At 41.2% G+C, this 15,767-nt stretch overlaps 4 protein-coding genes across 10 annotated transcripts; 2 read left to right on the top strand and 2 right to left on the bottom strand.

Annotated features, from left to right (window-relative positions):
* Positions 1 to 561: 561 nt before the first annotated feature.
* On the top strand, positions 562 to 10,342 carry ftr84 (finTRIM family, member 84). The gene is made up of 7 exons (XM_058067880.1): positions 562 to 1,920; positions 2,518 to 2,613; positions 2,700 to 2,933; positions 3,916 to 4,072; positions 4,161 to 4,217; positions 4,293 to 4,346; positions 4,466 to 10,342. Exons 1-7 carry the CDS (start codon positions 1,348 to 1,350, stop codon positions 5,005 to 5,007), a joined length of 1,713 nt encoding a protein of 570 aa, XP_057923863.1. The 5' UTR covers positions 562 to 1,347; the 3' UTR covers positions 5,008 to 10,342.
* Positions 6,186 to 8,873, bottom strand: LOC131125919 (erythroblast NAD(P)(+)--arginine ADP-ribosyltransferase-like). Of its 2 annotated transcripts, XM_058067965.1 has the most exons (3): positions 7,895 to 8,873; positions 7,748 to 7,823; positions 6,186 to 7,495 (listed from the first exon to the last, which is right to left on the bottom strand). In XM_058067965.1, exons 2-3 carry the CDS (start codon positions 7,814 to 7,816, stop codon positions 6,752 to 6,754), a joined length of 813 nt encoding a protein of 270 aa, XP_057923948.1. In that variant the 5' UTR covers positions 7,817 to 7,823; positions 7,895 to 8,873; the 3' UTR covers positions 6,186 to 6,751. The 2 variants fall into 2 exon arrangements, with proteins under 2 accessions (XP_057923948.1, XP_057923957.1); XM_058067974.1 differs by having other exon boundaries at positions 7,748 to 8,873.
* On the bottom strand, positions 9,064 to 13,009 carry LOC131125899 (ecto-ADP-ribosyltransferase 5-like). 6 transcript variants are annotated; one of them, XM_058067952.1, is made up of 6 exons: positions 12,901 to 12,995; positions 12,740 to 12,829; positions 11,362 to 11,411; positions 10,581 to 10,612; positions 10,196 to 10,331; positions 9,933 to 10,079 (listed from the first exon to the last, which is right to left on the bottom strand). In XM_058067952.1, exons 1-5 carry the CDS (start codon positions 12,954 to 12,956, stop codon positions 10,326 to 10,328), a joined length of 234 nt encoding a protein of 77 aa, XP_057923935.1. In that variant the 5' UTR covers positions 12,957 to 12,995; the 3' UTR covers positions 9,933 to 10,079; positions 10,196 to 10,325. The 6 variants fall into 6 exon arrangements, with proteins under 6 accessions (XP_057923909.1, XP_057923926.1, XP_057923899.1 ...); XM_058067926.1 differs by having other exon boundaries at positions 9,064 to 10,079; positions 12,740 to 13,009; XM_058067943.1 differs by lacking the exons at positions 12,740 to 12,829; positions 12,901 to 12,995 and adding an exon at positions 11,518 to 11,572 and having other exon boundaries at positions 9,064 to 10,079.
* LOC131125894 (T-cell ecto-ADP-ribosyltransferase 1-like) lies at positions 10,502 to 15,557 on the top strand. Its single transcript, XM_058067894.1, has 3 exons — positions 10,502 to 13,218; positions 14,211 to 14,300; positions 14,390 to 15,557. The coding sequence occupies exons 1-3, from the start codon at positions 13,126 to 13,128 to the stop codon at positions 15,233 to 15,235; spliced, it is 1,029 nt and encodes a 342-aa protein (XP_057923877.1). The 5' UTR covers positions 10,502 to 13,125; the 3' UTR covers positions 15,236 to 15,557.
* Positions 15,558 to 15,767: the final 210 nt, after the last annotated feature.

Genomic DNA, 15,767 nt, shown 5'->3' with positions numbered 1-15,767 from the left:
AAACAACTAACCAAGCAACAAATCTGAAACATTTGCAAAGCATGAGAAAATCCCACAGGACAACAAAAAGTCAAATGACCATTGACTATGAGTATTGTTCTCTCAGTAATATCACTTGAACAAGTTTATTCTAACATTCCATACTACAAAATAAGTAACAAAAGTATGAATGAGATACTAAATACTATGGTATAATTTTTATTATTATGTTGGTAATGGGCAGCACGGCGGTCGAGTGGTTAGCGTGCATACCTCACAGCTAGGAGACCAGGGTTCAATTCCACCCTCTGCCATCTCTGTGTGGAGTTTGCATGTTCTCCTCGTGCATGCGTGGGTTTTCTCCGGGTACTCCGGTTTCCTCCCACATTCCAAAAACATGCTAGGTTATACTAGGTCACATTCATAGGTATGAATGTGAGTGTGAATGGTTGTTTGTCTATATGTGCCCTGTGATTGGCTGGCGACCAGTCCAGGGTGTACCCCGCCTCTCGCCCCAAGACAGCTGGGATAGGCTCCAGTACCCCCCGTTTCCCTTGTGAGGAAAAAGCGGTAGAAAATGAATGAATGAATGTTGGTAATGGTATTAGTTGTATCGGGACACCACTACTAATGATAGTATTAGACTTAGTTTTAGTAATATATGCAGTATCATATGTTTTTTTTATGCACTTTTCATTCATTTTCCATGCCGCCCAGTCCTCACGGGGGTCACTTCTATCCCAGCTGGCTTTGGGCGAGAGGCGGGGTACACCGCGGACTGGTCCCGAGCCAATCCAACAGATAAACAAACCTTTCACAATCACATTCATATCTATGGACAATTTAGAGTCGCCATTTAACCTAACATGCATATGTTTAGAAAGCTGATGTACCCGAGGAGAACATACAAACTCTACGCAGAGAGGTCCAAAGGAGATTCAAACCCAGATCTTACAGATCTGTGTGTGATCATAATGCTAACCACTTGTGCATCGTGCACCTTGTATCTTGTATCTACACCTGGGCTAGTGTGCTGTGCAACATTTCCCTGTTACTCCATCATAAAAACTGTTAATACTGTATTAAGAACTGTCTTTTAAAGATGTTTTTTCCACTGTCTGGGTGAAAGCCTCTTGTGTTTGTGTGTGTGTGTGTGTTTGACTGAAACTGGTACAGATAGCAGACTCTGCTTCTTTAACTCATTGTCTGCTTGTAGTGTACACAAAACCTCCCCTTCTGAATATCAGCAAAAAACAACAGTGTGCCAGCATGCTGGATCAGAAGATCACAAGTTTGGAAAGTATTGACTTGCTCCCAGGAAACTGTGAAACTACATCTTTTTCAAGCATTTTCAGTTAGACTAGAATCATGGCTGAGTCCGGTTTCCCTTTACCACCAGAAACCATGTGCCCTCTGTGTGTGGATTCACTGCGAGACCCAGTCACCATCCCATGTGGAGACACATACTGCCTGGAGTGCATCAAGATCTACTGGGACCAGTTTGACCACATGGGAGTGTACAGTTGCCCACAGTGCCGTGCCACCTTCACCCCGCGGCCCGTGCTGAGGCGCGACATTCCGGACGTTTACCACGAACCCAGACGTCAGCTTCCGGAACTTACGCCTTTCCCTTACATGCATCGGGAGTCTTTTTGTGATTTCTGTGTCGGTCGCCGCAACAAGGCAGTCAAATCATGCCTCATGTGTCTTGCCTACTACTGTGAGACGCATGTCAAGCCGCATTACGAGTCGTCCACTTTTAAGAGACACAAGCTGGTGGATGAAACCGGGCATCTGGACAGGAAGATCTGTCCCCAACATGAGAAAGGACTGGAGCTGTTTTGCCGTTCGGACCAGATGTGCATATGTGTGTTGTGTACTGTTAGAGAGCACCGCAGCCATAACATCACCTCGGCAGAGGAGGAGCGCATTGAGAAACAGGTGAGATTCTTGGGGGCATTTATACTGAGAGTATGAAAGGCTCTAGCAAAGTCTACATTTCATATAGGGACAGGTTTTTGGCCGGTTTATATGTCATTAGATGCAGCAGAAGCGATTGATCAGTTACATCATTCACGCCAATCTGCAGCAAATATTTACTTTATTGGTAAGTTTACAGTTTACAGTCATGACAAGCTGCATCATGGTTTGCATTGGTTGGTCTTGATGTCATTATGGGACCAGTGATGGGTCAAATCAGTCACATCACAACAAGCTGAAGCACATTTTTTCCATCACACTGTAATTGAAGAATTATTAGTATTTAGTAAAAAGGTATTCTGTGGGTAAGCCATGGAAAAACACACCATGAGTACCAAAAGTGGAATATTTTTAAGCAGTGTTTATTAAAGCCTGAGGCTGTAAAAATACACAGTCTAGTCATTGTTAAAATTCAGTGGGCTAAGAAAAGTCTTATATTTTCATTTTTTCCTTTACATTTATTAGTTTAATTCACACCTACCATCCTCTCGCCAAAACCTAAATATGGTAGATCCGAACTGTCTTTCTGAAATTTATGAAGGTCTTTTCTCCCATCAGAAAGTGCTGGTGGTGACACAGTCGGAGGTCCAGCACATAATTCAGGAGAGGATGAAGGAGCTGCAAGAGCTGAAACATAACGTAGATGTTCTCAAAGTAAGACCACTCCTTGACACATACAAAGTCAAACTACAGAAATATAACTTGTGTACTCATCCTGACAATGTGACCTTATCTGCCAGAGCTGTGCCCAGCGGGCCCAAGCTGAGAGTGATAAAACATTTCATGAGATGCTACAGGCAGTGGAGCGCTGGAAGGCTGAAATCCATCAGATGATAACAGCCAATATGCAAGCGGCTATGTCTCAAGCGGATGGCTATGTGGAACGTCTGGAGCAGGAGATACTTGAACTGCAGCGAAGAGATGCAGAGCTCAGGCAGATCCTGGAAACGGAAGACAACATTCACTTTCTGCAGGTTTTCCATTGTTATTTATCTGCCTTTCATGTCCCCTCTGACAGTCCACCATCGGTTCCCAGTCATCTGGGCTCTCTGCATCCCTCTGCTGAGCTGATTTTTTTTTTTTTTTCAAATTATTTCAATTTAAATTTTAACAAGAGTATGTATTTTACGCCATTTTTTCTGCTTTTGAAATCTGATACAGATACTGTATATGTCTGGCTAGTAGTTACATCGCCATGTTAATTCCCCCAAACTGGGGTAATGCAACACGTTTGCATTGCTCATGTTTTCCAGATTCACATGCGTACTAATATGGAATAGTCCATTGCATAAAAGGGATGGGGGCACTTAAAACAATCATGACAATCATTGCGCATTTTAATGTAGTTTTAAGCACATGTATTGATGCTAACATGGTAATATGCACTTTAAATTGAAGAGAAAAAAAATCAATAACCAGTTTTTATGAGAGTTTGGCGCCTCTGGAATTCTTAGGCACCAATTAATTGCCTGTGTCTGCCTAATGGTACATCCGTACATCTGCCGTGTATGTTGTTGTGGGGTAGCTAACTGTTTTTAGTTAGTGACCACTGACCAGTTGATCTGGCAGTGTGGTTAGCAAGCCAATTAGCATGTTGCCACAGCACAGCGTGACATGGTAAGGTGTGCTGCGGGAAATTACCTAATTTCGTGTAATTTGTCAGAAAATTAATGTGTCTTTGTTAATCTATCTGTGCCTGTGAAGTATAGCGACAGTTAGAGCTATTAAATTGTCCTCCGCTAGATGGCAGAAGGTACACAATTAACTCCTGTATGTACCTGTTGCCATTCATACAACATTTTTATTTGGTGATGTGCTGTGAGATTGTTGTAATGTAAAATACGTATGTGCCTTAGCTCAACAAAAGTTGGGAACTACTGATTAAAGGCATCAATAGATTGATGCTGTTCTGTGCGTAAATATTAATCTAGTGTACGCCTGTATGTTGTTGAATAGAATTTTCCAACCCTGTGTGTTGCTCCGGAAGCCATGGTGCCCAAAGTGCTCATCAACCCTCAGTTCTCCTTCAGTGAAATGAGCAAAACAGCTTTGGAAATGAAGGAACACCTGGATGACATCTGTAAAAAGGAACTGAGTAAAATCTCCAAGACAGGTTTGCCCAGATCATTTACAAAAAAACATGACTTACCATACCAAGTATCGCAAAGTCAAGTAAGTAATAACATATGTAACATTTACAGTCAGCGAAACACCTGTGTACATCCTTTTGCCAAGAAATGGGGACAAAAGGCTGAAACGTAAGTGACCTGTACCAACTTTGAAGCAAATTAAATGATCAACTCAATGTAAAAAAATATGTTTCACACCAACAGTTCCAAGCAGAGTGGATTTTCAGGAGCCAAAAATGAGAGCAGACTTTTTAAGATGTGAGTATTTTGCAGTTAATGTACAATCTTAGTTGGAATATCGTAGTACATATTACGGGATGTTTCCAATAGTGTATATAATGTGTTCACAACAGTGTATCAAATGTCTCCCTTTTCAGACTCTTCTAAGATGTCCTTCGATCCAAACACAGCCTATAAAGAGCTGGTTCTATCAGATGGAAACCAAAGGGTCACCAGGAAGAAAACAGTCCAGTTTTATCCCGATCATCCTGACCGATTTGATGGTTTCTCCCAGGTGTTGTGCAAAGAGCCACTGACTGGTTTTCGATTTTATTGGGAGGCTGAGTGGAGCGGTGAGTTCTCAGTCGGTGTGGCTTATAAAAGCATCAGTCGCAAGGGGAAGAACTCGCACAGTCTGCTAGGCTACAACAGCAAGTCATGGAGTCTGCTCTGCTCAGACTCGGGTTATTCCGCCTGGCACAACAAAACCGACCGGGACCTTCCCAATGCTTCCAGGGCGTCACGGATTGGTGTGTACCTGGACTATGCTGGCAACACTGTAGCGTTTTACGCTGTCTCAGAGACTATGGAGCTCATCCATAGATTTAAGGCTCACTTTAGTGAGCCTTTATATGCAGGATTTGGTGTGGGTTCTTCAGTTACTCTTTGTCAGCTCAAGCAAAGTCCTGCACCTTACTAAGTCAAGCAGTCACTCACAATTATGATAGAAACATACCTTTATAACTAAAATGTAATCATTTTAATACTACACTCAGGGCTTAAAGTATTCCTGCACTATACCGGATCTCCGGCATTTCAATATGACCAACGAAAGAAAAAAATAATCTCAGACAAACACAAACTCATTGTAGCCATGTGGTAGGGCTCTAAATGCAGCTATTGCCAATCCTACGATTGTGCTGCGTTCATGACAACTCGGGGAAAGGTGTATGTTTTTGTGTGCTGTGCTCCAAGAAGCTAGTGTATGGTACGGGGGTAGAGCCGAACCCGAATACGGTATTCGGAACGGCACGAATAATGACTTTTTGTTACGAATAATTAATTCGAACAAATACTTTTAAAATGTTTGTATTCGGGAACAATTAAAACATCAGAAAGCTGCGTTTCTCCGTGAGACCGCAGTGCATGCCCGGATCAGCCAATGAGTGACCGGTGTTCAGTCGGGGTGTTCAGCGGCTGCCTGTCCCTCACAAGTCGCTGCGGCGGAGGAGGAGGCGAGTGAACTTAGATGCATCCGTATTTTGCTTTGTAAACATACTATCTTTCACCTCAACTGGGTTTCATATGCTGTTTTCAACTATGAGTAATAGCGGAGTTTTACCGCGAGACGATCCGTTGGGCTGCATTTATTTGCTATTTACTTGTGGGCATTCTCCTGTTGCCTCTGTTAGCGTTAGCTAGCTAACGTTAAGGCTGTTGACAGTAACGTTCACAGTGGCTTTAACTGGTTAAGAAAGTAATGCTTGGGAACTTGTGTTGAATTGTATGCACTTCTGGGTGGTATTTGGTACGTTTAAGTTAGTTTGTGATTCCATATATATTGGGGGCGGGGGGGGGGGGGGCAGTTCAGGCTCAGGGTTTTTTTACTTTAAGCCCTGTACACTACAGTACAATAGCATCCATGTATCATATATCATTGCTAACACCACATCACTTGCTTTAGTTGGCTAATATTACACATTTCATGTTGTTGTTGTATGCATTTTTTAACAATACTACTGCTTAAACTTTGTTTAATATTCAATATCTAACAACTCTGTGCTTGTTGCAAAAAGCATGCAATTCCACTCCAATATTGTAGGAAAAGCATAGGCAAATATTTGTTGCTTATGATAACTTTTAATCAGGTGGATTTTTTTAAAGCAGAAATTGAACTGATTAAAGGAGTGGAAGTTTGAAATACATTTATTTTCATTACATCATAGTGCTGTACACAACTTATTAAAAAAGCAAATAGCAATGATGTGCTTTCTACTGCCCTCTGCTGGATGAGATGGTCTTTGTCGGCCAAGACAATTCATCATTACAATAACACAATAGATATAAAGACAGATGCATGCAAATGCGTTTCACCTTTTCATTGGATGACAACCATACTTGTTCATTTGCAAAGTCTTGATCTATGGAGGACACTCCGCCCCTATTCACCAGTCATGAACCTCACCTACTAATACCTTCCTTTCTGCACTATCTACCTACATGTTAGAAAAAAAAACATTGGCTGAAGTAGAACAATTAATTGATATTCGCCTGATTGTCCTGTTCAGGTGTGTCTTGAGTGTGGTATCTTGTAACATTCAAGCTTTTTTGAAACATAACTTTTATCCTTTTGTTTATTTTCAGTGCCACACTAAGCAAGAGTAAGAAACAATTAGCTGTAAGCATGAAATTGTTTGTACTCAAAAATCAAACGTTTTCCAGTTTCAAAAGAGAGCACAATTTAAATTGGAGAGTGTTCGTTCCATACTTTTTAGTTTATAAACCACCTCACAGGGAAGTTTCATCTTGGGAGTGCTTCTTTCTATCTTGGTCACCTTGAAAAGCTCGTAGGGAGGAATTAAGACCTCCCTCTCAGACTCTCCGAGCTTAGAGTAGAGGGAGATATCTGCCCCAAAGCATGTGGTCACCTCAAAGCACGTTTTGTTTCCGTATTTTTCAGCTTTCAGGTACTGACCCATTGCGCCAGACGTGAAAGAACCAAAGCGGATTATTGTGTTGGCTTTTTGATGGAAGAAAGCATTCGCTCTACGGAAGATGGTCAGGCATTTTTCTGCTGCAGTCCGACGTAACCTCAGCTTTTCAATGGCATCCGTCAGAAAGAAGTGTAGAGTGTGATATCTGAATGTGGTCTTGTACTCGGACCTCTGGCTTCGCACTTCAGTATTGAAATCTAAGTAGACTGGAGGTTTGTCAAGGGAGTAAATATAAATGGCCATGATTTGTTCTTTCCCCAGTGCATTGGAGCGTCTTCTGGACATCTTACGGCCCCATATCTTCCTGTAGTAATCCTCAGCTTCAGCCCAGGCCAGTCTAAGGTTTTTGTCTTGATGCCTCTCCTGCAGTAGATAGTCCTTCCGCACTTTGCACTCCATCTTGTCTCTGCAGCCCTCGTACATGTCGTCAACAGCATCCTCAGCCATGTCAAGTAAGAACCCGCCGCCTGAAGCCTGCAAAACCGCACAGAAGCAGATTCAGAAACTCTTAGAGGAAACTACCTTAGGTTGGCATCACCTGCGTGCACTGGGTCGCCGTGTAAGACCACACCTGCAAGCCTGGCTTTCAGTTACTAATAATGTGTGATACACTCGAAAGAAATGCCTTCTGAGTTACAGAAAAAAACATTTGTTGATTCTAGCTGGTTTATTCCTTCTAATTCCCACCATTTCCAACTTTGAAAACTCCCTGAATTTCTACAGCACCTGTGTCATTCCTAAAGAGGCTCCATAAACCACGATAGCCACCGCCCACACTGACATCAATGTTGCCATTGTTAACCTGTCAACACAACATTACAACATTAAAACACAAACAAAACCAAAGATCATTGCATATTATGACTGACTCACCTCAGTCGACGTGCTGCTGTGGATATTTGTTTTTATAATTTAAAGATCTGAGTCAATGATTTTGTATGTGTTATTATTGCAAGGAGAGAGTACAAAATGACAACAAGCGGTTTGGCAGTCTATGTAGCTCCTGAATAGGAACAAAAAGAAAAGGTGCTTCCTTTGATACAGTGCATATGTTGCACAACATTGCATAGCAACAGCTACCTATTAGAATAAATGTATACTTTTGTGGTAATATTTTGAGAAAAAGTCAAGATAAGACATGTACTTCCTTTCTCAGAAAAGAGAAGTTCCAGCAAATGTGCAAATGTCTTTTTCACATTTCCATTTACCAGTACTGCATCAACAATGCACCACAGGTTCTAACAAACAATTCTGTTTTTCTATTTGTCACACTTGATTCACGCAAGTTAATAAAGTGTTTATTTACACCAGAATTTCCCAGAAAAAACACTAAGTGATCTCTAGTGATGTGTCCATTTGTAGTAGTGATGGCAATGATGCCCAAAGCAATGTATAGCATTTACATAAATGTCAAAAGAATGACTAATGACCAAAACATACTATCAAACAAGTGCAGACAAGGGATGAAGACAATTTAGATTAATTATGTATCTGTAGTTAAGACATCTAATTAATCTTTATAAATTTCACCTTCATATTTTAATAGACTCACACATTTGCATTGAGACAAGTTCCTTGTTTTTCTGACAGTGTACTTCTTGTGGCGGCTATTGTGTCATCAAGGTCAAGACGACTGAATTAGGTCTGCTTTTTATTTGAAATAGACATAGGGCACTATGCCTTACAAATGCTCAAAACACAGCAGGAACAGTTCAACATCCCTAGTTCTTTTCTTCTACAGATTTGTATCCTAAAACCTAGCTCTTAACACAGCATGCAGTGGTGAGAGACATCTGTCACATTTATGTAATTACGTTTTGGTTTTACCTTCAAGCCGGGCATATTTCCCCCTGTTAATTCTCATGAAAAGTTTAAAACTAAAAACCAAGCATCAGAAAAGTGGGATTTCTTGCCTTCTTTAGGTCCTGCCGGGATCCCTGTTTGGTGGGTTTTGTCCACCTCCCGGACCAGAAGTGTCATTTAAGCAACTCAAAGAAAGGCGAAAAAGTGACCACCTGAAAAATGGGGGGGGGGGAGCGTCAGAAAAGTGGGATTTCTTGTGTTCTTTAGGCCTCCCGTTAATTTCTACAGCCCTAACAAGCTGTCATTCCTACAGACTCCATTAGACATAATGGCTACCACCCACAGCCATCAGGACATCCACAAGTACCCTTTCAGCACATCAGTTACATTAAAACAGAAAATGTTATTATTGACTCACCTCTGTTAAAGTACCCACCCCATGTTCTTGCTTGACTTGTGTTGAATGCGAGTGGGAGCTTGTCTCACCTGCTGAAGTTGTTTTCACGATACGCATTTGCATTATTAAATGTTCCACGAATTGCAAAGATCATACAAATGTTTTTATTTGCTGCAGATTAAGTTTACAATTCAGATCTCCCCTGGGTGATTTAGTGCTTTGTAGTTTATAGACAACATTACACCACTGTTCATCAGTTTGTACATCCGTGATAGTGAAAACCTCATATGGAGGAATCAGCACTTGTCCCGCTTGGTCTTTAGCAGAGTAGAATGTCACATCAGCACCAAAGCAGCTGTGGATCTCAAAGCAGGAAACTTTGCCATTGGACTCAAACGTCCGCTTGTCTGTGGCTGCCCAAACAAAAGCACCAAAACGCATGTTTGTGTTCACCACATTGACGTCATAGTGTTCAGATGTACGATGATAGCTGGTTTTGCAGGATGTGAGACGCAGCAGCTGGACGGCTTCGGTCAAGAAGAAGTAGAAGTAATGGAACTGAAATTCAGGCGTGCTGTATTTTGGTTTGCCTTCTTTGACTGCTCTACTGAAATCATGTTGGACCAAAGGCACGCTGGTGTACAAGTATAAAGCGATGGCATGTTCCTGCTTCATGTCCTTATGCACAGGCATTCTTGCGTGTTTTTCAGCAAAAGCCCAAGCGGAACCAAAACGCTTGTTATTGCCACGCTCAAATACTCCAAGTCGGTCACTCACAGCAGCCATCTCCGACCGACAGCCTTCATACATGTCATCAATGGACTCCGTCTCCATGTGCAGAGGTAAAATTTGAGGCCTCTGTAATGACAAAAAAGTTATCAACAGTGGAGCTATTATTATATACAGTATATGTCGACTGTACACTAGTACTGCTGTTTAGTTGGTACAGTATGTACAACAGACAATGTACTGACCTGGACAGGCTCCGGAGGCCACCAAAGGATTACAAATGGGTCACGATACAAGGCGAACATTGCCGCTAGAATCAACAGAAAGGTTGCCCAGTTTGTCAGTGATCTTGATATCTTCATGGTCTTTCCAACTTCACATCTGGATACAAAAATCAACATGCACTATAGTTGTATGCAAGTAAATCATTATCACATTGTAGCTACAAGTCAATCACATGTTTGCGGAATTGTCCAGGCAATTTGATGTTTTGTTTTGGTGGCGGTGGCCTCAGATCATTTGTCAGATCCCTCCTATACCCCTTCTCCCCTCCCCTACCTTTTATCCCCTTATTGCATCATCCAGATGTATAACTCCTTACAAGGTCTTGATGTGGAATCATCATCTCACCATCTTTGATGGAAAATCCTTTAATGGCCAGCCTGAAGGAGGAAACATCACCAGAATGTAGAGATGTGAGGGTACTTTTAGCCTGATAAAGCTTTGAGGCTTTTCTTTCAAGTTGTGCTGTAACTTTATTTATAAAGCACTTTTCATACATTAAAAAATGGAACCCAAAAGTGTTTAACCCTAACTATGTGGCTACTAGACCACCGTGCAGCCACAAAGATCTTTTAAGACAATTTTACGTAATAGCCAGGTCAAAGAGTTGGGTCTTAAAAACCTGAAGATTTCTTGTAGCCCTGAGGTCCCTCCCTGTGTGTGTGTGTCCTGACTTTTGGGATGATGAGACCAGTGCCAGAGGACTTCAGGGTCCGCAAAGGCTCATATTATAATAGAAGGCCCAAGACCATTACAGCCATTATAACAAATTTAAAATTAATCCCAAAGCACACAGGAAGCCAATGTCATGATTTTAAAACTGGTGTAATTTGGACCCAACTCCGTCAGGACACTAAATTTAATAGTATTTGTAAGGATGAAATATTCTTTTTAGGAAGACTAGAAAACAAAACATAACAATAATCTATAAGACTAATGATAAATGCATGCATAATCATCTCTGTGTTGCCCTTAGAGAGAGTAGGACGGACTATATTTTTGAACAATGATAAAATACACAATTTGTTGGAATTGTGGAATAAAACTCATCTTAGAATCAAAGAAAAATCCCAGGTTTTTAATGGTCCACGCCTGTAATTTTGATATGTCTCAAGACCGATTATCATACCTTCAGTTTTGTCCTGCTTAAGCTGTTCTCTGCCATCCAGGATTGAGTTTCTAAAATGCAGATAAACAGAGTGGCTGTTGGACATCAGGAAACATGGGAATGTATTGTGTATCATCAGAAAAGTAGTGAAAATTCTTAAAAAATGTATGACGTTACCAAAGGCAAAGGCCAAGTATTCATTCATTTTGTATGGTTTATCCTCACAAGGGACACGGGGGTGCTGGAGCCTATCCCAGCTGTCATTGGGTGAGAGGCGGGGTCCACCCTGGACTGGTCGCCAGCCAATCACAGGGCACATATAGACAAACAACCATTCACACTCACATTCATACCTATGGACAATTTGGAGTCACCAATCAACCTAGCATGTTTTTGGAATGTGGGAGGAAACCGGAGTACCCACTCCACACTCCACACTCCACACAGAGATGCACAAGGGTGGAATCAAACTCGGGTCTCATAGCTGTGAGGCCTGCACGCTAAATCACTCTTTGTGTCATGATCTGCACTCGTTTTGGTCTGCTGCCCCCTGTTGTCTCTGTTCTGTCCTGCAGCGGACTCCTGCCTTGCTCTCCTGGTCTGCACAGCTGTTGCCCATCAGCCATTAGGCCTTCTTATACCGCGCCACTTCCATTGTTCCTCTGTCAGATCGTTTGCCTTGCATGCTTCATTTTTGCTCCTGACCTTTTGTCTCTCTGCCTTGTACTTGTATTTTTGTTGCCTACTGTCTGTCAGTGGTTGAGCAACTTTGTAAATCCTTATTTTGTTGTACTCTTTTTTTTTTTTCCTCCTCTGTGCCTGCCCTTTTTTTTTATAATTAAATACTTTATTTAGACATTTGCCTTGGTCTCTGCTCTGGGGTCCTCAATACCTGGCACAAGTGCCACCCACTTGCTGCTGGGCAGAACAAAAACATTGACATACACCAGTCATGCTCACTATACCATTTGTTTTGCCAAACACAAAAGCACAATAACAAGCACAAACACAAACACAAACACGCCAAATGATTATAACATGCTTGATTTTTTTTTTTATTTTGCAATTGAATAAATGCTTTCTATTAAAAAAAAATACATCCACGGTATCACTTAATATGCTCAGTGTAAGGAAGCTGGAGTCCATCCCAACTTGACTATTTGAGAGCCAGTGTGCAGTACACAGTGGACATATCACTTTTCATTTACATCTACTCATCATTGAACATATTACACACATGTTTTGTTAAGATCCAGAAAACAGTCCCACAAAGAGAGAACATACCAATTTCACACACAATGGTCTGAGTCAACACATATGCAATCCATAGCATACAGGTTAAAACTGCATGAATGTATGTAGACCCCTATGTCATACAAAGTGGGTTTTAAAGCCTTACCGTTTGTCTGTGAAATATCCTGAGAAACATGTGCAGATATTTGGAGGCGCACTGTTTGATGGCAAGGAAGTCCCACCGAACAGGATTGACCTGAACAGCAACACACCTTATACAGAAGAAAATAACTTTGATCACACCCTACACATTTGAAATGGTTTTACCGAACAACGTGCTCTTTGCATTCCAACAGTAGCAGCCAAAAATGAACATATTCCATTTGACTGTATTTAGACGACCTTTACCCATTGTCTTGCTGTGTGGATTGTTTTACAACAAGAGCTAAAGAGTGCGGAAAACAGGCTGTATGACTTCATCACTACTGTGCAGAGTGTGGCAACACTTGCAGATCCGGTTTGGTAGCCCGCTTGATTAAGGTGTTGAGTGGCATGTGGGGAAACAATCTTAAAGAAAGAGACCAGGAAGGAGTTGATTTTCTCCGATTTGAAGACAAACTTTACCATAGTGATGCTTTCACTGAGGTAAGCTCTTGAAGTATTTTGGATTCTTTATCTAATTTGAAGACATGTTTTCAGAGCATGATCACCATCATGTTTGTGCTGTATGTGGGGCACGTGTATACAACTGGTCTCTGTTTTGGAGCACGAGTTGCTCATGCAGACAAAGTAACATTGAAATGTTCAACTCTTTGTTGCATATATACAGCATCTATTGTTATTTTTCAGCTATTCTTATGTCTCATGTCTCAATGAACAAGGAAAAACACATGCACAGTTACTTTGTTTTCTGAACTATAAGCTGCATCAGTCAAAACGTGTCATGAAGAGGAAAATAAAAACATACAGTATATAAGTCACAATGGACCATAAGTTGCTTTTAGTAGTATTTATGAACTATGAACTATTGTCTGAGTGTTAATTTTATAGGAGTGTTGTGGCGCTGGCAATATTCATTCATTCATTCATTTTCTGCCGCTTATCCTCACGAGGGTCGCGGGGGTGCTGGAGCCTATCCCAGCCTGGACTAGTCGCCAGCCAATCACAGGGCACATATAGACAAACAACCATTCACACTCACATTCATACCTATGGACAATTTGGAGTCGCCAATTAACCTAGCATGTTTTTGGAATGTGGGAGGAAACCGGAGTACCCGGAGAAAACCCACACATGCACGGGGAGAACATGCAAACTCCACACAGAGATCGCTGACGGTGGAATTTAACCTGCGTGCTAACCACTCCACCGCCGTGCAGACGCCGGCAACATAAGTACCTCAAAATCTGGTCATCGTTTTACGCTCAATGAGCTCGAGTGAGATACGTTGATGACTGAGGTAGTGGATGATTTCCAAGGTGTGCTGTTTCCTGTATGATTGGGTGAAATTGTGTGACCTCCATCGTGCTCAACTATAGAGGTTCAGCTATAAATTAGTTGTAATCAAGGGCATTGTGCCAAAACAGTATTTTTTGTGGTTGTAAAGTGTCCTGATTTGATTTACTCTTCTCTTCCAGATGGATTTTGCAAAGCAACCCAACATGCGCCTGTTGATGTTATCTGTTATCATAGATCTCCTTTGTGTCAGCCAATGCATTGCTGGAAAGGTATTTGTACTGCATGCATCAGGGATAATATTGCCATCTGGTGGTTTAAATGCTGACACACTGCTTTTTTTGTTGAGAATTTGTTGCAGGTTGCCGCCAGGGGCGACATTTGCAGAACCGATCCAATTGTATTGATTGACATGGCAATAAGAAAGAAATGGGCTTCCCTGAAAAACTTCAGTAAAGTTTGGAGTGATGCAGAAGAAAAAGCTAGAAAGCCAGCGCACATGTACATGGAGAAGCAGCATGCAGTTGCCATATACACGTATACAAGCTCTTTACTGCAGTATTCCACTGGGAAACTGCAGAGTGTCATAACAGTTGGACGCCATCAAAGCAGGAATGAAACAGTTTATATCAACACATTTCTTTATTCCTCCCTGAGTGATGCCGTTCAAGTTCTGAAACATAGTCAGGTAACATGTCTTAGTACCTACTACAGAACACAAAGACTTTTACATTTAAACATATCTAACCAACAAATCCGATTTGGCTCTTTTATGTTATTTTTTGACAATAGTAGTCTTGAAAGTTGCCTTACATGTTTTGAGATTAATACATGTTTCGGTGCCGACATATCCCATTACTCTGTAATGGATCAAATTCACCAGGTATTGATACCACCCTATGAGGTCTTCAAAGTGTCTCGTGTCCACCCAGTTATCACTAAGGGTTGTAACATCACCTACAAACTGGAGAGCAACCTTAACTGTGTGTATGATATAGAAGGCAACAGGCTGCATCCGATATCTGCATCACCTGTGGAAGTATTGTGGTGTCTTGTCATCATCACTTTTATGATCATCATTTGTCTTGTCGTCATCATTGTAAAAGTATATCGAAAGAAAACTAATCTTCAAAGTGTTTATTTACATCAAAGTGCAAGCTATCATGGTGAAGTTGTCATGAAAACACCATTATTCAACATTAAATAAAGTACATTTTTGCATACTTTGTTATCATTGTTAATTCTATTTTTACTATGGTACCCATTATGTCATTGTATGGTCATCAACTCGTACTTCAGTACGAGGTACAGTATTGAAAAAAAAAACAAAAAAAAAACCTTAAACTGTATTATGGAAAGCAGGAAGTGAACAAATGTAACAGTTACTGATTGTAAAAGTACCAAATGGAGGGGTAGGATAAGCTTTTTTTTTAATAAGCTTTGTTTCTTCCTACTCCTTTTGGACATGTGGAACTGTGAACTGATTATATGATGCATTCAATTGTAATCTGATGCATGTTCAAATGAAATAAAACCATTACCATTACCAATTCTATATTTGTTTAATTGTTATCACGATTTGTATTACTAGATAGTATCATACAATGACTTGGTCATTTTGTGTAGCAATACCCCAGGGCCGGGTGGTAGGTTGTCTTCGGGCAAGAGGCGGGGTACACCCTGGACTGGTCGCCAGCCAATCACAGGGCACATATAGACAAACAACCATTTACACTCAC

This window comes from Doryrhamphus excisus, chromosome 1 (assembly GCF_030265055.1).
Source record: "Doryrhamphus excisus isolate RoL2022-K1 chromosome 1, RoL_Dexc_1.0, whole genome shotgun sequence".
In the NCBI taxonomy this organism is placed as follows: Eukaryota; Metazoa; Chordata; class Actinopteri; order Syngnathiformes; family Syngnathidae; genus Doryrhamphus; species Doryrhamphus excisus.
Note: the sequence above shows the minus strand (reverse complement) of the source record. Positions and strands in the feature narration are given on the sequence as shown.